General features: G+C 45.9%; 1 protein-coding gene across 1 annotated transcript in view; it reads left to right on the top strand.

The window, feature by feature from the left end:
* LOC141100898 (cytochrome P450 3A9-like) overlaps nucleotides 1-25,917 on the top strand; it is a 133,061-nt gene that overhangs the window by 26,161 nt on the left and 80,983 nt on the right. Inside the window, exon 4 of the mRNA XM_073589654.1 lies at nucleotides 19,533-19,632. Coding sequence (XP_073445755.1) covers nucleotides 19,533-19,632 — 100 coding nt within the window. The remainder of the gene's footprint in view (nucleotides 1-19,532; nucleotides 19,633-25,917) is intronic.

Below are 25,917 nucleotides of genomic sequence, written 5' to 3'. Positions count from 1 at the left end.
TCCCAGGGCGCACTGTCTCCAAAAGAATATCAAAGGTGGCAAGGCTCATCCGACAATATTGGAAGAACTTGTCAGGATGGGTCCGCAGAGATGCATAGAGACAATGGAAATGGCCTCTAGTGAGGCGTTGCCTCAAAAGCGGATGTACCCACATTTGTCTCCGCCTTCTCGGATCCACAATCACTGGGTATGGCTCCCCACAGCGTCGTGACAAAACCCAGTTGTAAAGCACCCGCTCAGTTGTGTTGAAAATAAGTCTGTCTGACATTTTTGACTCAAAGCAGAAAAACCCCAACACAAGCACGGACTCTAAGAGCAAAGATTGGAGTGTGCCACCTATTGTAGAGGCAATAAATGGGGCTGTTGATTATGATTTAAATTATTTTCAGGCCTAAAAACCGTTGGATGTCCATTTTGCAAGGTTGTGAGAAAAACTCATCATATGGATGTCACACGGATGCTTAGATGTGAGGAAATCGCATCCTCGCATTGCACAAGGATGACATACGGATCACTGTTTAGGGACATTTCTGCGATTCTCGGCCGTATAAAACGAACCGTATTTTTATACGTTGTGTGTGACTCTGGCCCAAATGTGGTGATATATCAGCCACAAAGGGATATTTATTTTTCTTTTTTTTACTTATTTATTATAGTGCATTATACCTGTCACATTCAGCCTACTAGTAATGAGACCTGAGCCTGCACAACACAACATTCATAATAGTACAGCAGTTTGTATTAAATCCCAAGGCTATGATGTAATAGTACTTCAAAAAGTGGGAAGGGGTTAACAATGATTCTATCCTAATATAGTACATGTTTGTAAAGTGGAAATCACCATTTTTATATTGGAAGAAAACCTGAACATCATAATCAGATTGTTTTATTTGTAATATTTTTAAACGTTTATTGCAGTTCCACATTGTGTAACCTGTATAGTATTGTAGTGCCAATTAGTGTAAAATTGACAGTCTTTTAGCAGGGTCTAACGGAATGTGCAGACATTCAGTATTAGGCAGCACTTTGGACGCAGCACATGCAGCGCTGCATCCTAAGCGCTGCCAGCTTTTGCACGCAGGTGAGTGTTCACTGTACCGTGCGGAATTACCACATCCAATACATTGTACGGGCAAGATTTATCTTGTGGAGACTTGTGTCTCCGCAAGAAAAATAGACATGCTGCGGTCTGGAGAGACGCATCACATGTCTGTCTCCACGGGTAATCTGCAGGCGTCTGTGCACGCATAGTCTAAAGGTATTTCATGAAATCCCATCCACTATGCTGTAATAACTGGCCGCTGTGGGTTGGACACTGCGGATGTACGCAGCGTCCAACCCGCAGCGTTTACTGACCGTGGGAACATATCCTAATAGATATACTACAATGACAGCCACAGGGTCCACTATTATGTCACTGGCTGCCATAGCAACTATTGCCACCCTGAGTTTGTGTCACTGGGTGGTGTGATAAAACACTCCGGGATCGCCTTTGCTGGGGTCAAAGGTCACGTGCGTTCAGCATGAAACTCAGGCGCAGAGCTGGGATTCGGGTGTAACTGACCCTGAGTCAGGTTTATTAACGTTGAAAGCAATGCAAAAAGGAAATAAAACATAAAACAAATCCTTGCCTGTCCGGCACAAACTAAACAATGGACAACCTAACTACCAACTGGCGGGCTTCTCCCGTCCAGCCAAACCACAGTTGCAGTGGGCACTGCTCTCACTCACGTGTGTCTCTCACACAGACAGGCTCTCTGTGTTCCCAGGCTGAGACACTCACACAACCACCTGGCATCCTTTTATATCCACCTCCCATTATTCATTAGCAAGCAGGTGCGATACTGACCAGACTAGGCCACATAGGAAAGGAATCTGGGCGAGATATACCTGCCCTCATCCACTATTCCCACATGATTCTCACATATCCCCCCCTCTGCTCAGACCACTCCGGTCGAGCAATGACACCCGCCAAACAGTGCACTCGGGACAGGGCATCTGCATTTCCCATCTGTACGCCTGGGCGGTGCTCCACCGTAAAAGTGTAGGCCTGCAGGGCAAGGAACCACCGGGTCACCCGGCTATTCCGTTCCTTGTTCAAGTGCATCCACTTGAGAGGGGCATGGTCAGTGATCAGCCTGAACTTTCGGCCCACCAGGTAATATTTGAGGGCCTATAGAGCCCACTTAATGGCGAGGCACTCTTTTTCTACGACTGCATACCTTTGCTCGTGTTTATTCAGCTTCCTGCTGAGATACGGCCCCGATACCGGTATCAGAGGCATCTGTTTGTACCACAAACTCGCTGCAGAAGTCCGGAGTCACCAGTACGGGCTGAGAGCAAAGTGCCTGTTTTAGGCTATGGAAGGCTTCTTCAGCCGCTAAACTCCACTTAATCATGACGGAGTCTTTCCCTTTTGTAAGATCCGTCAGGGGGGTAGCGATGGCTGCAAAATTGGGTATGAACCGGCGATAATAGCCGGCGATCCCCAGGAAGGCTTGTACCTGCTTCTTGTTGACAGGTTGCAGCCAATCCTGAACTGCCTGAATCTTATCAACCTGGGGTTTAACAACACCCCTCCCAATTACATACCCCAAATACCGGGCTTCTTCTAGCCCGATGTGACATTTCTTGGGGTTCGCGGTTAGACCTGCCTCCCACAGGTCGTCAATCACAGCTTGTACTTTCTGGAGATGAGTCTCCCAGTCCACGCTGTAAATGACAATGTCGTCCAAATAGGCCGAAGCATACCGCCTATGTGGCCTCAGGACTCGATCCATCAGTCTCTGGAAGGTCGCCGGTGCTCCGTGCAGTCCAAACGGCATATACACATACTGAAATAGACCTTCTGGGGTAGCAAATGCCGTCTTTTCTCTGGCAGCCTCCACCAGAGGGATCTGCCAATACCCCTTTGTTAGGTCTAGGGTCGTAATATACCGGGCTTTTCCTAACCGATCTATTAACTCGTCGACCCGGGGCATAGGGTAGGCATCAAATTTTGAGACCGCATTCAGTTTCCTGAAGTCATTGCAGAACCGGATGGTGCCGTCCGGTTTAGGAATTAGCACAATCGGGCTGGACCAAGCACTGTGCGATTCCTCAATGACACCTAACTCTAACATTGCCTTCACTTCTCGGGAAACAGCTTCACGGCGCGCTTCCGGGATTCGGTAGGGCTTTACGTGAACTGTGACACCAGGTTCCGTTACAATGTCATGTTTCATTAGCGTAGTCTGCCCGGGTTTTTCTGAGAAAAACTTTTGGTTGTGAAGTAGAATATGCCTGACCTCAGTCTTTTGCCGCTCCGAGAGAGTCTCTGCAACCCGTACCTCCGGTACGGTATGTGAGCAGACGGGACGGGCCAGCTCCGCTGACAAGGCAGACCGATCTTTCCAGGGTTTTATCAGATTTACATGATAAATCTGTTCAGGTTTCCGTTTACCTGCCTGGTATACTTTGTAGTTTACTTCACCAACTCTTTCCTTAATCTCAAAGGGGCCCTGCCACTTTGCCAGGAACTTACTGTCCACCGTGGGGACCAGGATCAACACCCTATCTCCGGGTGCAAACGTACGGATCTTGGCGCCCCTATCATAGATTCTTTTTTGGGCTCCTTGAGCCTGTATCATGTGTTCTTTGACGATAGGCATAACAGCCGCAATACGGTCCTGCATTTGTGTGACGTGATCTATCACTGTTTTAAACGGTGTGACCTGACCCTCCCAGGTTTCTTTTGCAACGTCTAACAGTCCGCGAGGACATCGGGCGTACAATAACTCGAAAGGCGAGAATCCCGTGGAAGACTGGGGTACTTCCCTGATGGCAAAAAGCAAATACGGAAGTAAATAGTCCCAGTTCTTCCCATCCTTGTCTATCACCTTTCTCAGCATCTGCTTCAGAGTTTTATTGAACCGTTCGACCAACCCGTCTGTTTGAGGGTGATACACGGATGTGCGTAACGGTTCGATTTGTAACAATCGGCAGAGCTCCTTCATTACCCTGGACATAAAGGGGGTCCCCTGGTCGGTGAGTATCTGTTTTGGTATACCGACCCGACTAAACACATGCACCAGTTCCTTGGCAATCGTCTTGGTGGCCGTGTTACGCAAAGGGATGGCCTCCGGGTAACGAGTGGCATAATCCAAGATGACCAGGATATGTTGGTGTCCACGTGCAGACCGTTGAAGGGGCCCAACTAAATCCATCCCAATCCTCTCAAACGGGACTTCAATAATAGGTAGGGGTACCAAAGGGCTACAGAACCGGGGCTTAGGTGCAGAGGCTTGGCAGTCAGGACAAGACTCACAATATACACGAATATCGTGATGCATGCCTGGCCAAACAAAACAGTGTAATATCCTTTCGGTGGTTTTCTGGACTCCCAGGTGACCTCCCATCACATGTCCGTGGGCCAGGTCCAGCACCTGCCGCCGGTAGGGTTTTGGCACGACTAATAGTTGCACCGTATCTTCCCCCTTTTTCTCTATCTGATAGAGTAAATCATTCTCCAGAACCATGTAAGGATATGACAGCCTAGAGCCAGGTTCTACGGGTACCCCATTTATCACTTTTACATTTGTCCTAGCCTGAGAAAGGGTAGGATCCTTTATTTGCTCGCTTTGGAAGTCATCTTTCTGAACTTCTAAATCCGACAAACGGGGAGGTGGACGGCTGTCGGCCTCCTCCTCTTCCCCGGTCTCCTCCGTATCACCCGCCATGACTGAAAACGGGAACTGCAGGTCATTTCCCGCAGACTCTTCCCCCGAGGCTTCCGGGGAGACATCTTCCAGGGGTTCGAGAACCCCACGCGCCCTGGGAGAAGAGTCATGTACACTATTACCCGAGGGCATCAACTGATTCTCCCACAATTGCCAGAAGTGGGGAAAATCCCGGCCCAGGATAACATCATGCAATAACGCAGGGACAAGTCCCACTTTATGTTGCACAGACCCATAGGAAGTAGTAAGGCATATGACCGTGGTGAGGTACGAACAGGTGTCTCCATGCACACACGTTACAGAAAATTTGTCTGATGGTCCAGTCGGGGCTGACACCAGACTGGCCTTCACCAGAGTCACCACACTTCCTGAGTCTAACAATGCCACCACATTTTTGCCATCAACAGTTAAATCACACAAGTGTTTTTCCACATACTTTTGACCGGCATTCACACTCACTACCCGTGCAACCATAGACATGCGGTTTTTAGAGTCTGTGACGTCGCACTGCATGGGTTCAGTAGTGACCGGACAGTTCGCAGCAATATGTCCCATCTCTTGGCAGCGGAAACACCTAACGGGCCCCTTGCTTAGACCATAGTTCGTTACTCTCGGCCTCGCAGTGCGGGCAGTCCCGTTTTCCTCCCCCACTGTCTTAGGGATTTTTCCATCTCCCCTACTCCCTGGAACAGTCTTACCGGTTCCACGTGGAGATGATGAAGAACGAGGTGGGGTAGCGTCGTCTCGGAGTCCTTCCGCCACGGAGTAACGTTCAACCAGATCCACCAGTTGATCTGCCGTCGTAGGATTTCCATGGCTTACCCACTTCCTCAGGGCTGGCAGTAGAGCTCTCAAGTACTTGTCCATGACGACTCTCTGGATTATCTCTGGCGCTGTCAACACCTCGGGTTGTAGCCACTTCTTCGTCACGTGGATCAGGTCGAACATCTGTGACCGCGGTGGTTTATCTGGCTGATAAGTCCATTGATGCACTCTCTGTGCACGGACAGCGGTCGTCACTCCCAGCCGGGCCAAGATCTCGGCTTTCAGTTTGTCAAAGTCCTGCGCGCCTTCAGGCTCTAAGTCATAATAAGCCTTTTGGGCCTCACCGGAAAGAAACGGGGCAATCAGGCCGGCCTATCGTGCCTTCGGCCATTTTTCTCGCACCGCCGCCCGTTCAAACGTGGTCAGGTATGCCTCGATGTCATCTTCGGTCGTCATCTTCTGCCAGTACCGACTCACGTGAATCACTCTCGACTCGGCTTCCAGGTTAACCTCATGTAGGCTTGCCAGGCGCTGCGCCACCTGCTGGAGAAGCGAACGATCGGTAGCTGTCATGTCCACCAACTCCTTCAGCTGGGCCATCATCACCCGATTAGCTTCTTGCTGGATGGCGGTGGACTGTACCAGCGCTTTCACCACGTCCTCCATGCTCATGCTTGCAACGTGATGCCCGCGTTCTCCACCACAATGTGATAAAACACTCCGGGATCGCCTTTGCTGGGGTCAAAGGTCACGTGCGTTCAGCATGAAACTCAGGCGCAGAGCTGGGATTCGGGTGTAACTGACCCTGAGTCAGGTTTATTAACATTGAAAGCAATGCAAAAAGGAAATAAAACATAAAACAAATCCTTGCCTGTCCGGCACTAACTAAACAATGAACAACCTAACTACCAACTGGCGGTCTTCTCCCGTCCAGCCAAACCACAGTTGCAGTGGGCACTGCTCTCACTCACGTGTGTCTCTCACACAGACAGGCTCTCTGTGTTCCCAGGCTGAGACACTCACACAACCAACTGGCATCCTTTTATATCCACCTCCCATTATTCATTAGCAAGCAGGTGCGATACTGACCAGACTAAGCCACATAGGAAAGGAATCTGGGCGTGATATACCTGCCCTCATCCACTATTCCCACATGATTCTCACAGTGGTCAATATTGAACCACCTCCTTTTGAGTAATCACTTAAATAGGGTAAAATGAATGGAAGCTAGCGACAATTCCTTCAGTTGCAGAAGGAGCAGAACTGTGTTAGTGTCTGAACCCAACCCTATCACAGGGCCACTGCGGCTTGTGATTGGCTACAGAGAAAATCTGATAGCATGCTATTCAAGATATATAGTGGGTACGGAAAGTATTTTGACCCCTTTAAATTTTTCACTCTCTTTTGTTTCATTGCGGCTATTTGGTAAATTCAAAAAAGTTCATTTTTTCTCATTAAAGTACACTCTACACCCCATCTTGACTGAAAAAAACAAAAATGTAGAAATTTTTGCAAATTTATTAGAAAAGAAAAACTGAAATATCACTTTTGAGCTAGTAGAGCCATGAGTCTTCTTGGGAATGATGCAACAAGCTTTTCTCACTTGGATTTGGGGATCAGCTGCCATTCTTCCTTGCAGATCCTCTCCAGTTCCGTCAGGTTGGATGGTGAACGTTGTTGGACAGCCATTTTCAGTTCTTTCCAGAATTGCTCAATTGGGTTTAGGTCAGGGCTCTGGCTGGGCCAGTCAAGAAGGGTCACAGAGTTGTTATGAAGCCACTCCTTTGTTATTTTAGCTGTGTGCTTAGGGTCATTGTCTTGTTGGAATGTGAACCTTTGGCCAAGTCTGAGGTCCAGAGCACTCTGGAAGAGGTTTTCATTCAGGATACCTCTGTACTGGGCCGCATTCAAGTTTCGTTCAATTACAACCAGTTGTCCTGTCCCTGCAGCTGAAAAACACCCCCATAGTATGATGCTGCCACCACCATGTTTCACTGTTGTGATTTTATTGGGCAGGTGATGAGCAGTGCCTGGTTTTCTCCACACATACCGCTTAGAATTCTAAACAAAAAGTTCTATCTTCATCTCATCAGACCAGGGAATCTTATTTCTCACAGTCTGGGAGTCCTTCACGTATTTTTTAGCAAACTCTATGCGGGCTTTCATATGTCTGGCACTGAGGAGAGGCTTCCATTGGGCCACTCTGCCATAAAGGCCTGACTGGTGGAGGGCTGCAGTGATGGATGACTTTGTGGAACTTTCTCTCATCTCCCTACTGCATCTGTGGAGCTCAGCCACAGTGATCTTGGGGTTCTTCTTTATCTCTCTCACCAATGTTCTTCTCCCACGATAGCTCAATTTTGCTGGACGGCCAGGTCTAAGAAGACTACTGGTGGTCCAAAATTTCTTCCATTTAAGGATTATGAAGGCCACTGTGCTCTTAGGAACCTTGAGTACTGCAGAAATTATTTTGTAACCTTGGCCTTATCTGTGCCTTGCCACAATTCTGTCTCTGAACTCCTTGGCCAGTTCCTTTGACCTCATGATTCTCATTTGGTCTGACATGCACTGTGAGCTGTGAGGTCTTATATAGACAGGTGTGTGCCTTTACAAATCAAGTCCTATCGGTTTAATTAAACACAGCTGGACTCCAAAGAAGGAGTAGAACTATCTCAAAGAGGATCACATGGAAATGGACAGCATGTGACTTAAATATCAGTGACTGAGAAAAGGGGATGAATACATGTGAAATTTCAGTTTTTCATTTTTAATAATTTTGCAAAAATGTCTACATTACTGGGTTTTTTCAGTCAAGATGGGGTGCAGAGTGTAAATTAATGAGAAAAAAATGAACTTTTTTGAATTTACCAAATGGCTGCAATGAAACAGAGTGAAAAATTTAAAGGGGTCTGAGTACTTTCCGTACCTACTGTATGACTGCTGCACACAACATGGTCCTGTAAAAGGAGAATGGTGACATCATTACTTACTGTTCAAACACAAATCATAGAGTAAATCTACACTGGATCCACTGGGATGAAAACAGAAGCATATGGAACATTTTGCTATATTCACAGAATCAAAGCCAAAGGTCAAGATTGTATTTAATGTGGACAACCCCCTCCACCCCTCCAAGTCTATTTTCACCTTCAGAACCAGGCCAAATTTTACAATTCTGACCAGTGTCATTTTATGTGGCAATAATTCAGGAACACTTCACTGATATCTGTTGATCTCATGATAGTGGTAAAATTTGTTCTATATGACTTGTGTCTATTTGTGAAAATGTCAGACATTTGGTGAAAATGTTAAATTTTGCAATTTTCAAACTTTTAATTTATATGCCCTTAAACCAGAGAGATATGTCATATAAAATAGTTAATAAAATTTACCACGCCTACTTTTTTTGTCATTTTTTTAAACATACCATACTTTTTTTTTTCTTAGGAAGTTAGAAGGGTTAAAAGTTGATGAGCAATTTCTCATTTTTACAACAAAATTTGCAAAACCATTTTTTTAGGGGCCACATCACATTTGAATTGACTTTGTTGTGAAAATACCCAAAAGTGACACCATTCTAAAAACTGCACCCCTCATAGTCCTCAAAACCACATTCAATAAGTTTATATAACCTTCAGGTGCTTCATAAGAATTAATGCAATGTGGAAGGGAAAAATTAACATTTTCCTTTCTTTTCACAAAAAAATTTAATTTAGCCCCACATTTTTTAACTTTCACAAAGGTAACAGTAGAAAATGGCATTTGTTGGGCAATTTCTCCTGAGTACACTGATACCCCAGGGTGGCACATGTTAAGGAGCTGAAACTCCTAAACCCTTCATCCAATTTTAATGTGGATACCCTCAGATGAAAGCTGAAAGTCTGAACTTCACCTGCATCTGAATTGTTTTGTTTAATATTTATTGTGGTAATGTCTAGAATCAAAATTAGAAAAATGTTGTCTCTGTCCAAATATATATGAACTTAACTGTAAATATGGTTTAGACTCATTGTGTAGCTTAGAAGGAGTTCAGAATTCACTGGCTTTCTTTTGGAGGGGGCCATTTTGCCTTTCCAGAGCCTTTGTGTTACCAGTAATATGGAAGCCCCCTATATTTCCATTGACAGATGATGGACAGTGAAGACCTGCTTTTTTTGTGGACTGAGTTGTTATTTTTGTTAGGAACATTTCACAAAACATTTTGGATCACATTTATCCTGTGCCCTACGCTGAGCACTTACATTGCGGTTTACATCTAAGGCCGGCGTCACACTAGAGAGGAATACGGACGAGTGAGAGGCGATAAAACAACGCATTGAACACGGACCAATGATTCTCTATGGGGTAGCTCCCATCAGCCGTATTTTTCTCTCGTATTTTCTACAGTCCGTGCCAATCGCAGCATGCTGCGATTGTCAGCGTATTACGACCGTAGTACGCCAATGCAAGTCTATGGGTGCGCAAAAACATCGCATTACACACGGACCACCCGTGTGACTTGCGAGAAATATGCAAGACTTTTCCTGGTGACAGGAAATGGGCCAATCCATCATCAGGAAGCTTAGACATGCTAATTAGCTTAAAAAGCGCTCCAGACATTCAGGAAGAACGCCTCCACGGAGTCCTGCAGCGTCATGTCTGGCCACATTAATGTGGAGCTCCTAATTGTTTTGGTCCAGGAAAGGCCCGAACTTTGGGACCAACGTGATGCCCATTATTCTGACCGGGGCCACAAAGAGGGGGCATGGAGGCGCATCTGTGTGCACATGTTCCCAGACTATGCCCAACGGTCACATGAGGAGCAACAACACATTCGTAAGTGTCATTTTTACCAATCAGATTAAAGCCCATAAGTGAGCTTTTTTAAATGTAGCCCCTACAATCCTAGACTGTGTATGTATGTATCCCTGTTTGCTAAAGAAACATTTACATAAAAACCACCCCCTACTAGGCCACGTGACTCTGTGAAATGTTAAGAATATTGCTTGGGACAATTCACAAAGGTTACAGTCCCTTTTCAATTCACATTGCAGTTGAGGATGTGATGAGACGCTGCCGCAGCATCCGCGACCAGTACCAGCGGGAAAGACAGTAGAGGGCCAGGAGTGGGGCAGCAGGACCGACCAAGCGGAAATATATCTATTTTGACCGTTTGGCATTTTTGGCACCCAGTATGGATCTTAGACCGTAAGTACAGACCTCACACCACATGACACATATGCTTTTTAGGGTCACAGCTACATTTGTTTTTTTTTACCATTTCTTAACAGAACTCAGTCCAACCTCACAGAGAGGAAGACAGGGTCAGATACTGAGCCCATTATAGACCCGGACGGGGATGTGAAGAGGTGGCTGGCCCATCTACTGACCAGAGCTTTTGCAACCCCCAAGCTCCACCAGCATCAGGCCCAGCATCAGGTTCTGCACCTGGTCCAGACCCAGCACAGCCACCAGCAGCCAGCAACTTAGAAAACCCTGGCAACAGCAGCAGCCCGACTGGCCATGTTGAGGGGTCCCCCCAGCCTGCAGCCGTAGTCCGCCAAGGAAGACGGAGTAGGGACAACACTGGCTCTGATACCCAGAGGCAGGTAGACACAGGTGTCCTAAATTACCTGTCCAGGGCTGCCCAGGATGAGGGTGAAGAGGCATATTCCCAAAGCCTGGCCCTGTACCTCCGTCCCCTACCCCGTGAGGTGAGACTACGTGTGCGCGGATCCATTCAGATCCTAATTGATGCATGCACAGACCCCAATGACCCATATGAGTTGTTTGAGTATCTTGAGAGGTGGCAGCTCTCAACCCGTAACCGTCTCCACCTTGTCCGACAACCAGCTGTGCATGCTCAATTAGGATCTGAGTGTCCGCCTGCACGTGTGCCTACATCTCCACCCATCCCCCCCAAACCAACTTTGGCCACAACAGGGCCAAATGGCAGCTTATAAGCAATCTGCCCAATATGGCCACTTCTACAGACCTGGTGTTGGAGGCTGGCCCCAACCTGGGTTTGGACGACATGGTCATATTGGGGGATATGATGGACGTGGCTACAATCAGCCACAGGATAATCATCAACAGTATCCTTATGGTCTCTTTGGTGCGCAGCTGCAGGAACATGGCCGCAACTTCCCACAGGGCCAAGATCATCCAGTCCAACAGGGTGATGGTCAAGCTGGGAACCCTAACAAAAAGATGAAGGCCTCCCGCCATCACCTCCGCCAAGCTACCAGCAGTTATAAACTAGCTAATTGTTTTGTACATTTTTTTTGGTGGTATTTATAATTTCTTGTTACCTCTTTGTGTGTCAAAAAATGACAATATTATATACAGGAAAGGCTAAATGGTCTGGGCAGTATTTGCCATATGACAAAAAATGGTACAATGTATTGTAAGCAATTTTTTTTATTTATAAAAGCCTTGAAAATGCATCTTTGGCCTTCTTCCTGAATTATTTTAGGCATTCGAATAAGTAAGTCAACTTTACCACATATAAACACAAATCATAGAACACCAAACAAAAGCAAATTATACATACACATAAGAACATCACAACATAGATACAGCCTGATCTTGCCAGGTAGTAGAACCATGAGGTGAAGCAAAATACTGGGTGAACACATCACGTACTTTGAGTCCTGAGAGAGGACGCCGTAAAGGGAGCACATGTGGCGTAGGCCTAGCCCCATTGTCAACCACACCTTCAGTCACATCAGATGAGGAGCAATCATGCAGTCTAGTGAAGTTATGGAGGATCACACAAGCTTTGATGACCTCATTGACGTTGGCTTCACTCAGCTGAATGGCAGACTGGAGGACATGCCATTTGGCACAAAGAATGCCGAAGGCGCACTCCACCAGTCTTCAGGCACGTGAAAGGCGCACATTAAAAATCCTGCGCCGGTGGTCAAGGTTTCTGCGCGGGTATGGCCTCATGACATGCCTGGTCAATTGGAAGGCTTCATCCCCCACTAGGACATAAGGCACCGCTTCTTGATTTGAGCCTGGCAGCCTGGCAGCTGACGTGGTGGTGGTAGGTCCAACAGGTTATTGCACAGCCGCCGACCCATAATGGAAGAACTGAAGACTCTAAAGTCTCCAGTTCTTCCATAAGCCCCAATGTCTACAATTATAAACCTGTAGTTGCTGTCAACCAGAGCCAACAAAACTACAGAAAAATATTGTTTATAATTATAGAATTGGGACCCTGAGTTCGGCTGCTTACGCACACGGATGTGCTTCCCATCCAGGGCTCCAATACAATTGGGGAATTGGCAGTGCAATTCAAATCCCCTGGCAATCCTCAACCAGTCTGTCATCTTGGGCTCTGGCATGACCAGATGATGAACTCTGGACCAGATTTCCGAACATGTAGCACGAACGATGCCGAATATTGTCGATTGCCCAGTCAAAAACTCCAGATGGAATGCTGCATAAGAAAGGCCAGTTGAGAGGAACCTACAATTAAACAAATGTAGAAAATATATACATTAAATTACATGCTCAAGGATGCACACATTACATATAGATCACCAGAACAGTGTGTAAGTAAGAAGCTAGGCGAACGATACATATACACATCTCCCTCGGCTATGTAATGTGGAATAACACATCAAAGTGTTCTAAGTTTCAGAGCATATATTTGGTACCAATACCTAATGTTTCTTGGCCAAAAAGGGGTTACTGAGTAAGAGAATTAGTTGAGAAAATAATCATCTACATACATTCTGTAGCTGAGAAATACATACCGTAACGCAAGGAGAAGGCGCTCCTCCGCAGAGATACATTTGCGCATCCGGGTGACCTGGAAGGTGATCCCTGGGCGCACTGTCTCCAACAAAGCATCAAAGGTAGAAACGGTCATCCGACAATAGAGGAAAAGCTTGTCAGGATGTTGTGAGGAGTCAGCTTCAGCTGAGTTGTCTTTTCTTTAGAGTGGACCCTCTGGGTCGTGGCACCCACCCACCGAGGGCGAGCTGACCTTGTGAGGAACCACCCCCTATACAGGGAGTGTCAGGGGCAAGACCAAGGGGGTGAGCCACCACGACTGCTGGGACCAGACGGCCGGTGCATGGAAGACACAATGTGAGTGTCTGACGACCAGGTACATGCAGGAAACAAGACAAGACAAGATGTAAGTTCAAGGTATCTTCATTAAGGACAACTTCAGGGTAACATCAGGTGCAAGATGTGATAACACAGGGAAAACACAGTAAGGTGCATGCAAGGGCATGCCAAGGTCCATGGCATGGTACGTGCTAGATGGCATGCCTAGGTACAGGCAAAGGCACGATGATGTCGGACTCCGGACAGCAGGCAACGATCAACAGGGTCATCAGGTTCCGGACCTCTCATGGCGATCGGCAGGATCCGGGCATCCGGCAGGCAAACCAGGGTTCAAGGCAAAGTTCAAGGCAGGGTGCGTGCTAGGGACACGCCAGGGTCGAAGGCAAAGTCCAAGGCAAGGTGCAAGGCAGGGTTCAACACACTAGGCAAGGTGCGCGTGTATAAGGGACACGCCAGGGTTCAAGGTCCAAGGTCCTGGACGCGCTAGAGGAGCCTCCAGGATTCAAGATTCAAGGTCCTGTGCGTGCTATAGGCATGCCAGGGCATGGTACAAAGAATGGTCCTGGCCGTGCTAGGAGGCACACCAGGGTACAAGGTTAGCAGCGGGTCCCACACGTGCTAGAGAACACGTTGGGCTTTGAAGGTCAGGATTGATGTCCTGTGCGTGCAAAGGGGCACACCAAGGTCAGTGTTCAAGACAAAGGGCAGAGCACAGAGCAAGGTACAAGCAAGACAAAGATTCAAGACAGGTCATAGAACTCAGAACACGACAGAGAGACAAGCTTCAGTACAGAGCAAGGATAGCAAAAGACTTGTGCAAGAGTAGCACGAAAATGCACAGTGCGAGAAACAGCGTGAGTGCAAGGGAGCACGGAAACCACGACTGGGGCACCGGCAGGCGGTACCTGCTGGAGGCACAGGCAGGCGGGCACGACTAGAGGTGCACGGCTGAGGCACAGACAGACGGAAACCACAATAGCACTGGACGGCGAGCACGGCTGAGGCACACAGGCGGGCACGACTAGAGGTGGCATGGCTGAGGCACAACAGGCGGGCACGGGGCGACCAGGCACGTGCAAGAGGGCACGCAGCCACAAGGCAGGGCTAGGCAAAGGTACAGGACAGAGACGCGTGCGAGACAGCACGGCAAAGCCTGGTACGAAAGGTGCAAGGGCGCACGAAAAATGGAGGCAAGACACAGAATTCAAGACAAGGTCCTGCACGTGCAGAGGGCACACCAGGGTCAGGGTTCAGGACAGAGAGCGGAACTAGCAGCGGAGCGTAGGCCGAAGCCCAGAGCCGGGTCAAGGCAGAGCCTTGAGACTAGACACTGAACACAGGACGAACAACAAGGCAAGGAAGAGCTTAGGCAAGACATAGCGAAACAGGCTAAGGCAGAGAACAGCGAAAGTACTACAAGGCAAAGCAAGGCAAGGACAAACATGGCACGAGAGACAACACAAGACATGGCACGAGACAACAGACAGAGTACAAGCACAGAGCGTGTGCAGAGACGCACGACATGGCAGAGTGCAGCGGAACAGAATACAGGGAGCGACCAAGCAGCCATGCAGGGAAGCAACACAATACTCAGGCCCCCGACCATAGAAAGGGGCGGTCTGATATTGCACCAAAGCACCTGGACTTCTGGGTCAGGACCAGGGAACGACTTCCAGTTCAGATCCTCCTGGGTCATAGAGAGTGTTGCTAGATCAGACTGGCTGGACGATAGAGAAGGTCACATGATCAGGGGTTCCAGGAATACGGAGGATTGCAGAATCAGACAGTGCTGGAACATAGGAAAGGTCACATGATCAGGGGTTCCAGGAATACAGAGGATTGCAGAATCAGACAGTGCTGGAACATAGGAAAGGTCACACGATCAGGGGTTCCAGGAATACAGAGGATTGCAGAATCAGACAGTGACGGATGGTTACCTTGCAACGGTGTGCAGCCATGAGGTAAGGCGTGCGTGCACACTGCTCCAGGCATCTTGCGGCATAACAGTCAAGAGGTGCGCCTGTACACACAGGCGAGACCCACGGGGCGCCCGCGGGGACCCGGACCTGGGGACAATGAGGCATGACAGGCATGACAATGGGGATCATGCAGCGCAAGCAGCATGGCTGGCATGACGGGCATGACAGATGTGTCCTCAGAGCTGCATAAAGCCTGTGAAAATAGCCTTTATTGAGGCGTTGTCTCAAATGCGGATGCACCCACATCGTCTCCTCCTCCTCGGATCCACAATCACTGGGTATGGCTGGCCAAAGCGCCTGGACAAAACCCAGTTGAAGAGAACACGGTCAGTTGGGGTGAACTGAAGTGTGTCAGACATGTTTGCTAACAACCAGCAAGACCCCCACACAAGCAGAGCACCAAAATGGGCAGATTGGAGGCTGCCACCTGATGTTGAGGCAATAAATAGGGTTGGTGCTGATGATTTGAATTATGTGCAGGCCTCAAAACCGTTAAATGTCCGTTTTGCAAGGCTGTGAGAAAAAAATGGTATACGGATGCCATACGGATTACATACGGATGCTTACATGAGAAAAATACACGGCCACACCCTGACAATGGATGACATACGGAGCACTATTTAGGCACCATTTATGCGTATTACGGACGTAAAATACTGTCCGTATTTTTCTGCATTGTGTGTGACTCCAGCCTAAATCTCTGAATGGCGTGAGTCAGGTGAAATCCTGAGGAATCCATTCACTATAATGAGGCAGAAGAGGTACTCTGGACTAAATCTGGCCTCTGTTCAGTGGTGTCCTTTTCAGAGGTGCCCAAAACTGTGGCTGACTGCTCTTTAAAAGCTTAAAAGGAAGGACATTGAATTATGTATTTCTGAGTTTTACATGGAAATCGCAGTGTAAGCTTTCAGCACAGAGCGCAGGATAAGTGTCAGCCAAGCCTTACTGCATTCTATGGTTCATTCTTCCTCCCAATCAACAGCAGGTCAAAAAATTACTTTTAGCACCGTTTCTTGTGCAGTATAAGTGATTAGACAACTGTCATGACTCGGATGTTATCAGGGGCTCCTTCCCTGTCCTGAACGCTAGGGGGGGCCCTAGCTCACCCTGCTTTTTGGGTTACTTGTGAAGGTGACGATGCCTGGGCCACGTACCTTGCCTTACCTCCTGAATCCACCCTCCGTCTGTTCCCTTCCCCCATCCAGGAAAGAGGGGAGCAGCTGTGCACTTCAGTACACCAAACAGACAAACAAAGCAACACAGACAGAGGCAATGGAGAAATACCAAGTATACAAATATTCACTCACATATAACAGAGGAATGCACTGGGGAGTGGAAGATGGGGAAAAAGCAAATTAGGAGAAGGAAAGGGAATTATCACCCTTACTATCCCAAGCAACAGTCACTGATAAACCCACTAAATGCCTTCTCATATAACCACCAAACAACTATCTTCCCAGCCATGCAGCATAAGCTGGCGCTGATGATGTATGTCAGTCAGGACCCAGATTATATAGGGGACAGGAGTGGCTAACCGTGCTCAGCTGAGAGCCCAGACTCCCATAGCCCCCAACATGGCCGATTAACCCCTGTACTACTAAAAGAAATGTTACAGTTTTAAAAGAAGGTGAAGTGCTTCTTCTCAGTGCAGGAGTAGGAGCAATCGGACACTGCGGTCTTCTGGCTCCTTTCTGTCGCTGTAACCCCATGACAACGACCTTATTCTTCATGTCAGTGCAATTACAGCAATACCCGACTTTTATAATTTTTTTTTATGTTAAGCTATTACCAAACACTAAACGCTTTTTTGTTTTGTTTTGTTTTTTTTTTTGCAAAAACAAGTATTTGCATCGGAAAATTTTGTGAGCTACAATTTTTCTATATTTTTAATGTCAGAGTTTTTATTTGTATCATTTTCGGGCACATGACATTTTTTGATCAGAATAGAAAGCGATTTTTAGAATGCACAATGAACAAAAACCAGCAATACAGGAATTGTTTTTTTATGGCGTTCACTGTGTGGTAAAAGTGATAAGACAGCTCTATTCTTCAGGTCAGTTCGACTTCACCACTAGTACATTTATGTCTTGTTTTATGTTTTGCTGCTTTTACACAATAAAAACTATTTTATAGAAAAAAAATGTTTCTGCATTGCTAGATCAGTCCATCGCACACAAGCTGGAAGCATGTCGCCTCCTGTTTTCAGCAGGAACTTACAGACCACAATATCTGAGTAATAGTGCCGCCATCTTTTTGCCCAGGGTCACCATGAGACCATCAGCACAATGTGATCACAATCGCGTTGTGCCGATCGGACAGAGAGGGAGCTCCCTCTATAAGCTGATGGATGACAGCGGTATTGGAGGAGTTAAACAACTGTGATCAGCGCTAGGACCAATCGTGGGTGATTCTTTAGGGTATCAGATATGATAAATAACTCACGCCTGCTGATTATAGCACCGATTCTGCGATCATCACACCTTACATGAATGGCGGTTTGTGAGAACTTACCTCCTGTGGCGCTATACATGTACAGTATGTCAGATGTAGTAAAGAGGTTAACCCTTTCACGACCTATGATGAATAGGTGCGTAATAGGTCGTGTTCCTCCTTGTGTTGTGGGTTTTGGCACTGAGCTCGCATCTTTCCCAGCACATGAGAGCTGATTTGATCAGCTATCATGTACCCCGAGCAGCCGCAAGTGGAATCGCGATTCACCCACTGCTGTTAACATATTAAATGCCGCTGTCGGACTCTGACAGCGGCATTTAACTTGCGCAAACCGGATGCACATCATAAACTCTGCCCATTGGCGCATCTTTCACATGATCGCAGGCGCCAATGGGTTGACATGACAGCTTGGAGTCTGCAGAAGAACCCCGTGCTTGTCATTGCAGATCTCCTGTGAACATTGGCCTGTATGTTTTTTTTGGTCACCACAACATTGCAATAAGAGGCTATCAAAACATTGTATCTACCCCAAAATGGAATAAAAACGTCAGCCCAATGCACAAAAAATAAACCCTCATCCAGTCACAGATCCAGAAAATGGAGATGCTACGGGTTTCGGAAAATGGCAAAAAAAAATTCTTACAAACTTTGGATTTTTTTCTCTGCTTAAATAAAAAAGAACCTATACATGTTTGGTATCTGCAAACTTGTAATGACCTGGAGAATTATAATGACAGGTCAGTTTTAGCATTCAGGGAACATAGTAAAAAAAAGAGAGAATTATGGAATTGCACCTTTTTCAATTTCACCACACTTGGAATTTTTTTCAGGTTTTTCAGTACTCTTTATGGTAAAATCAATTATGTTGTTCAAAAGTACAACTCGAACCGCAATCACATAGCCATACTGAAGGAAAATTTAAAAAAAAAAAATTATGGCTCTTGTAAGAAGGGGAGACAAAAAAACAAAATGGAAAATTGCAAGGTCATGAAGGGGTTAGTTAATAATGAATAATAAATGATGAAAAAAAATGTGCTCAGCATTTTGCACACTGCTGAAGCATCAGAGTGGGCTAATATCTTTTTTTCTCTCTCCTCCTATGACTAGTGGGGTTCTCTATCTCACTCTCTCTCTTATGGTCAGTGGGGTTCTGAATGTCTCCTCTTATGGTCACTGGGGTTCTCTCTCTCTCCTCTTTTATGATCATTGGGGTTTTCTCTCTTCCTTATAAAGTGTAAGCTTTTCTGGTAAGTTGGATCCTCTCTCTCTAGAATTTGAATTTCAATAGATCTGCTCATCTCTACTTGTTTGTATATGTATTAAAACAGCAATGTTTCAGTCTGGGAGCAACAGATTATGTAATTAAAGGTATATCTGATATTATCTTTCAGAGAGTAACAAGACCATATAAACAGTTTGAGTGTTGGATCATTCTGACAGATTCCCTTTATGTTACACATGCACATACTATAGACCCTTTAAGTGCCTGTGTGAATATGTATTTCAAGGAACTGTATTACTATTCTTGCTTGTTTATTTTAGCCGATTTGTTTTGCAGACTGTACGATGGCAGGCAAGCAGTGCTTGCAATTCTAGATCCAGTTGTTATTAAAAACATTTTGGTGAAAGAGTGCTACACAAACTTCACAAACAGACGGGTAAGATTTCAGCAGAGTTAATGATTAAAATTACTACTTCTGCTATATGAGACGCTACCATTGCAAAAATGCCCTGAAAACGATCACTTTTGGGTGTATTTACATGGGCAAAAACAACGATGGAAAATCTGCTGCTGATCATGGAAATGATGCATTGTACATATATGATGAACGTACATTAGGTTTAATGATAGCACGACTAGTTAGAAAATTCAGCATATACAAGACCTTATTTATTTTTATAGCACCATTAACTCCAGGGTGCTGTACATGTGAAAAGTGTTAAATACAGTTGTGCTCAAACATTTACATACCCCAGCAGAAATTTTGCTTTCTTGGCCTTTTTTCAGGGAATATGAATGATAACACCAAAACTTTTTCTCCACTCATAGTTATTGGTTGGGTGAAGCCATTTATTGTCAAACTACTTTGTTTTCTCTTTTCAAATCATAATGACAACCCAAAACATCTAAATGACCCTGACCAAAAGTTCACATACCCTGGTGATTTTGGCCTGAAAACATGCACAGAAGTTGACACAAATTGGTTTGAATGGCTACTAAAGGTAACATTATCACCTGTAACCTGTTTGCTTGTAATCAGTGTGTGTGCATAAAAGCTGAGTGAGTTTCTGGGATCCAGACAGACTCTTGCATCTTTCATCCAGCCACTGACATTTCTGGATTGTGAGTCATGGGGAAAGCATAAGAATTGTCAACGGATCTATGGGAAAAGGTAGTTGAACTGTATAAAACAGGAAAGGGATACAAAACGTTATCCAAGGAATTGAGAATGCCAGTCAGCAGCGTTCAAACTGTGATTAACAAATAAAAAATCAGGGGCTCTATAAAAACAAAACCACGGTCAAGTAGACCAACAAAAATTTTGTCCACAACTGCCAGGAAAATTGTTCGGGATGCAAAGAAAAACCCACAAATAACATCAGCTGAAATACTGGACTCTCTGAAAACTAGTGTTGTGGCTGCTTCAAAATGCACAATAAGGAGGCACATGAAGAAAAATGGGCTGCATGGTCGAGTCTCCAGAAGAAAGCAATTACTAATCAAATGCCACAAAGTATCTCGCCTACAATACGCAAAACAGCACAGAGACAAGCCTTAAAACTTCTGGAACAAGGTAATTTGGGGTGATGAGACCAAAATTTAACATTTTGGACCCAACCATAAAGGTTACATTTGGAGAGAGGTCAGCAAGGCCTGATGAAAGGAACACCATTCCTACTGTAAAGCACATCGGTGGATCGCTGATGTTTTGGGGAAATGTGAGCTCCAAAGGCACAGGAAACTGTCACGGTCAACGTGTGTCTGGACGCAGCGGTTACCGCAAGGCGAACCCATAACAAACGTGACCCTGGATACAGTGCCTCCAGTGGCGAATTTAAATAATAAGGGGGAACCTGGGAAACATTAACAATGGTGGGCCCTGCGATAGGGAATGGGGACATGGAGACCTCCTACACTCCCCTGAGCCAGTGTCCCTGCACTCCTCACATTCCCTATACAGGCTCTGCACCTGTCGCCGCACGCGAACCTTAAACCCTTGCTCGCCCTGACCCTAAAACCTCACTAGGGAATCGGTTGGTGCGGAGACTAATCCCACCACTGCACTAGAGACACAAAAGGAAAGAAGACAATACAGGGGAAGCACCACTTAGCTTGATGCTCTGTGCTTATGCTCCTGCAACAGAGCCCCACCACCTGCGTGCGTCTTCTCCTCCACCCGGATCCATCACCATCCTGGATCCTACACCATAGTGCAGCCTTGGAGCAGAGTCCATCACCAGTTGCAGCAGTCCAGTCACAGAGTCCCAAGGATGAGTCAGCCTCTGCCAAGAATCTAAGCATGCTTGAGTCCAGCTCTCGGCAACCAAGTCGAGCATGCCGAGTGCAACTCTCTCCATAGTCGCCACTCCACCAAGCCATGCACGCACTTCCCGCCGACACCATAAACTACGACTCCTCCACGCCATGCCAGCAATTCCTGCAGACACCATTAGCTGCCACTAGTCTCCTCTGGCTGACTGCGCAGGACTCCTCTTCAGCTCCATCCTTCCACCAGGCTCTCACAAACTCAGAATCAATGAATATCACCAGCAGTGATTGCACACCCTGAGACTCATTTATAGAGCCCCACACCTGATTCATAATTACGTGCGCATTAAACCTAAAGTGCGATACCACTAACCACCACCGGGGACAGTCAAGTCACTTTGGCAACTTGCCAAAAGGAAAAAAACGTTCATTCTGCTATTAAAACTGTCAGATCCACTTCAGATCATGACAGAAACTTGGTCAAAGTTGAAGAAAAGATGAATGCTGCACATTATCGGCAAATTTGCAATCATCAGCCTGGAAGATGCACATGTGACGTACTTGAATGTTCCAACATGACAACGATCTAAAACACAAGGCTAAGTTGACTTGTCATTGGCTACAGCAGAACAAAGTGAAGGTTCTGAAGTGGCCATCTCAGTCACCTGACTTCAATATCATTGAGCCATTCTGGGAAGATCTCAGTTCATGCTGGACAGCCCAGAAATTTACAGGAAATGGAGGCTTTTTGACAACAAGAGTGGGCAGCTTTACCATCAGAGAAAATAAAGAACCTCATCCACAACTACCACAAAAGACTTTAAGCTGTCATTGACGTTAGAGGGGGGCAATACACGGTATTAAAAATGGGGTATGAGAACTTTTGATCAGGGTCATTTGGATGTTTTGGGTTGTCATTATGTTTTAAAAAGAGAAAACACAGTAGTTTGACAATAAATAGCTTCACCCAACCACTGACCACGAGTAGAGAAAACGGTTTGGCGTTATCATTCATATTCTCTGAAAAAAGGCCAAAAAAGCAAAAATTCTGTTGGGGTATGTAACCTTTTGAGCACAACTGTAAGATCGTTGCCGGACAGGTCCTCGATGTGAGATGTGTATCAAGGTTGGTGATTTAAGCCTGAAAAAGCAGGCTCCAGCACGTATAGTGCTGAGAGAGTTAATAAGGTGTATTTGGACAGGGTTTACAAGCAGTCAGAGAGATGGGTGGGACTGGCTGCTCACATATCCCCACCCCAGGACATGGTAGGCAGATAAAAAGGAAACCAGTTGTCTCATTCAATGTCTGAGAGTGGAGATGAGAAGTCCTCCTCTGCTAAGTCTCCAGACAGAGTCTTTTGTGCTGGATATTAGCCTCTCTTGGCAATCCGGACCAACACGTATGTGCCTCTGTGCTTGGACTATTTTTGTCAAGGGCCATTTTATGATTTACCATATACTTTGGATTATAAGACAATTTTTTTTGGGGGGAAATGAGGGTGCATCTAATCTGAATGTAGCTTACTGGGTGGGGGGAGGCTCCGGTGGAGCAGGCTCCCATCAGGCAGGGTCGCTGCTGCAGGACGCTGGTGGTGGTAGGAGTGGGACGATACTGCGGGCCCTGGGCTGAGAGGAGGGGGTGTTCAGCTCTGCAAGGTCACAGCGGGCTTCGGGCTTGCAGAAAATGTCAGCTGAGTCTCCACACTTTTCATCATTTTCATGGCTGCCAATGCCAGATTCCTGCAGCAGCGACCCTGCCTTCTGGGATCCCACTCCACCACAACCACTACCCCTCCCCCACGTTAAGCTACCGTAAATACAGACTATAAGATGCGCCATCGTTTCATTAAAAAAAATTCCTATTTTCGTCCCAAAAATTTGGGGTGCGTCTTATAGTTTGCAAAATACGATATTTATTGCATGGTTTATAATGTTTGAATAAACCTGCTTGGACATTGTTAAAGTAGTTGTTTCCTTTGTATACCTAAAGCGCTGCCGAGTGAACGGAAACATTAGAATAGATATAAAAAAAACATGATATACAGTGGGGAAAAAAAGTATTTAGTCAGTCAGCAATAGTGCAAGTTCCAACACTTAAAAAGATGAGAGGCGTCTGTAATTTACATCATAGGTAGACCTCAACTATGGGAGACAAACTGAGAAAAAAAAATCCAGAAAATCACATTGTCTGTTTTTTTTTCATTTTATTTGCATATTATGGTGGAAAATAAGTATTTGGTCAGAAACAAGCAATCAAGATTTCTGGCTCTCACAGACCTGTAACTTCTTCTTTAAGAGTCTCCTCTTTCCTCCACTCATTACCTGTAGTAATGGCACCTGTTTAAACTTGTTATCAGTATAAAAAGACACCTGTGCACACCCTCAAACAGTCTGACTCCAAACTCCACTATGGTGAAGACCAAAGAGCTGTCAAAGAACACCAGAAACAAAATTGTAGCCCTGCACCAGGCTGGGAAGACTGAATCTGCAATAGCCAACCAGCTTGGAGTGAAGAAATCAACTGTGGGAGCAATAATTAGAAAATGGAAGACATACAAGACCACTGATAATCTCCCTCGATCTGGTGCTCCACGCAAAATCCCACCCCGTGGGGTCAGAATGATCACAAGAACGGTGAGCAAAAATCCCAGAACCACGCGGGGGGACCTAGTGAATGAACTGCAGAGAGCTGGGACCAATGTAACAAGGCCTACCATAAGTAACACACTACGCCACCATGGACTCAGATCCTGCAGTGCCAGACGTGTCCCACTGCTTAAGCCTGTACATGTCCGGGCCCGTCTGAAGTTTGCTAGAGAGCATTTGGATGATCCAGAGGAGTTTTGGGAGAATGTCCTATGGTCTGATGAAACCAAACTGGAACTGTTTGGTAGAAACACAACTTGTCGTGTTTGGAGTAAAAAGAATACTGAGTTGCATCCATCAAACACCATACCTACTGTAAAGCATGGTGGTGGAAACATCATGCTTTGGGGCTGTTTCTCTGCAAAGGGGCCAGGACGACTGATCCGGGTACATGAAAGAATGAATGGGGCCATGTATGGTGAGATTTTGAGTGCAAACCTCCTTCCATCAGCAAGGGCATTGAAGATGAAACGTGGCTGGGTCTTTCAACATGACAATGATCCAAAGCACACCGCCAGGGCAACGAAGGAGTGGCTTCGTAAGAAGCATTTCAAGGTCCTGGAGTGGCCTAGCCAGTCTCCAGATCTCAACCCTATAGAAAACCTTTGGAGGGAGTTGAAAGTCCGTGTTGCCAAGCGAAAAGCCAAAAACATCAATGCTCTAGAGGAGATCTGCATGGAGGAATGGGCCAACATACCAACAACAGTGTGGCAACCTTGTGAAGACTTACAGAAAACGTTTGACCTCTGTCATTGCCAACAAAGGATATATCACAAAGTATTGAGATGAAATTTTGTTTCTGACCAAATACTTATTTTCCACCATAATATGCAAATAAAATGAAAAAAAAACAGACAATGTGATTTTCTGGATTTTTTTTTCTCAGTTTGTCTCCCATAGTTGAGGTCTACCTATGATGTAAATTACAGACGCCTCTCATCTTTTTAAGTGGTGGAACTTTCACTATTGCTGACTGACTAAATACTTTTTTTCCCCACTGTATACAGTATAATAAACAGACCCTGCCCTCATGGTTTTTCAATTTACCAGTGAGACCTTCCTTTTCCAATCAGTCTCTGGTTAACAGCTTTCTTTCTATTCATGTTAGTAGAAATTAGCACAAAGGCTCAGTGGTTGGCACTGTTGCTTTGCAACTCTGATGTCTAACTATTTTTGGTGGAATGAACACTTACGTTCAGGGCATATAGGTAGGGATGTAGAAAGGAGCACAGACACTGTCCTTTTCCATGACATGAAAAAAAAATCATTGCATGCTGCGATTGGTAGCGTATATTGGACAGCGCACACCCATACAAGTCTATGGGTACGGGCAAAACATCGGACTTCACTTGGATGTCAGAGTGTAGTCTGATATACGCTGCCTGAAAGAATGGAGAAGATGGAGAAATTAAGTTCTCCATATCTGTGATCCGATTTTCACATGCAAAATATTCAGATCACAGTGAAATGAAGCCCGGCTCACGCTCGCAACAGAGTTTGAGCCGAGGGTCATTTGCATATAGCATTTAATTCTCTTGCATGAGAGAATCATCAGACGCTACTTGCCAGTGTGAGCGAGCCCTTAGATGTATATAAATTTGGTGAAATTTAATGCACGTGATTAAAATCAACAGTGAAGAGATAAATATGCATCATCCTTAGATAGACCCAAAAAATATTGGAATGTGTCACCACATTGGCCTTTGCCTCAGGCCCTGATGCACGTTTGACCCTACTTCATCAGAGGGCTGTTGTGACACATTCTGTTATTATTTTTGTGTATGTCTGATTATAATGCATCTTTATC

Source organism: Dendrobates tinctorius, unplaced genomic scaffold (assembly GCF_039654945.1).
Source record: "Dendrobates tinctorius isolate UK_male_01 unplaced genomic scaffold, ASM3965494v1 ptg000111l, whole genome shotgun sequence".
Taxonomy (NCBI): domain Eukaryota; kingdom Metazoa; phylum Chordata; class Amphibia; order Anura; family Dendrobatidae; genus Dendrobates; species Dendrobates tinctorius.
This window is presented reverse-complemented; position numbering and strand designations above follow the sequence as displayed.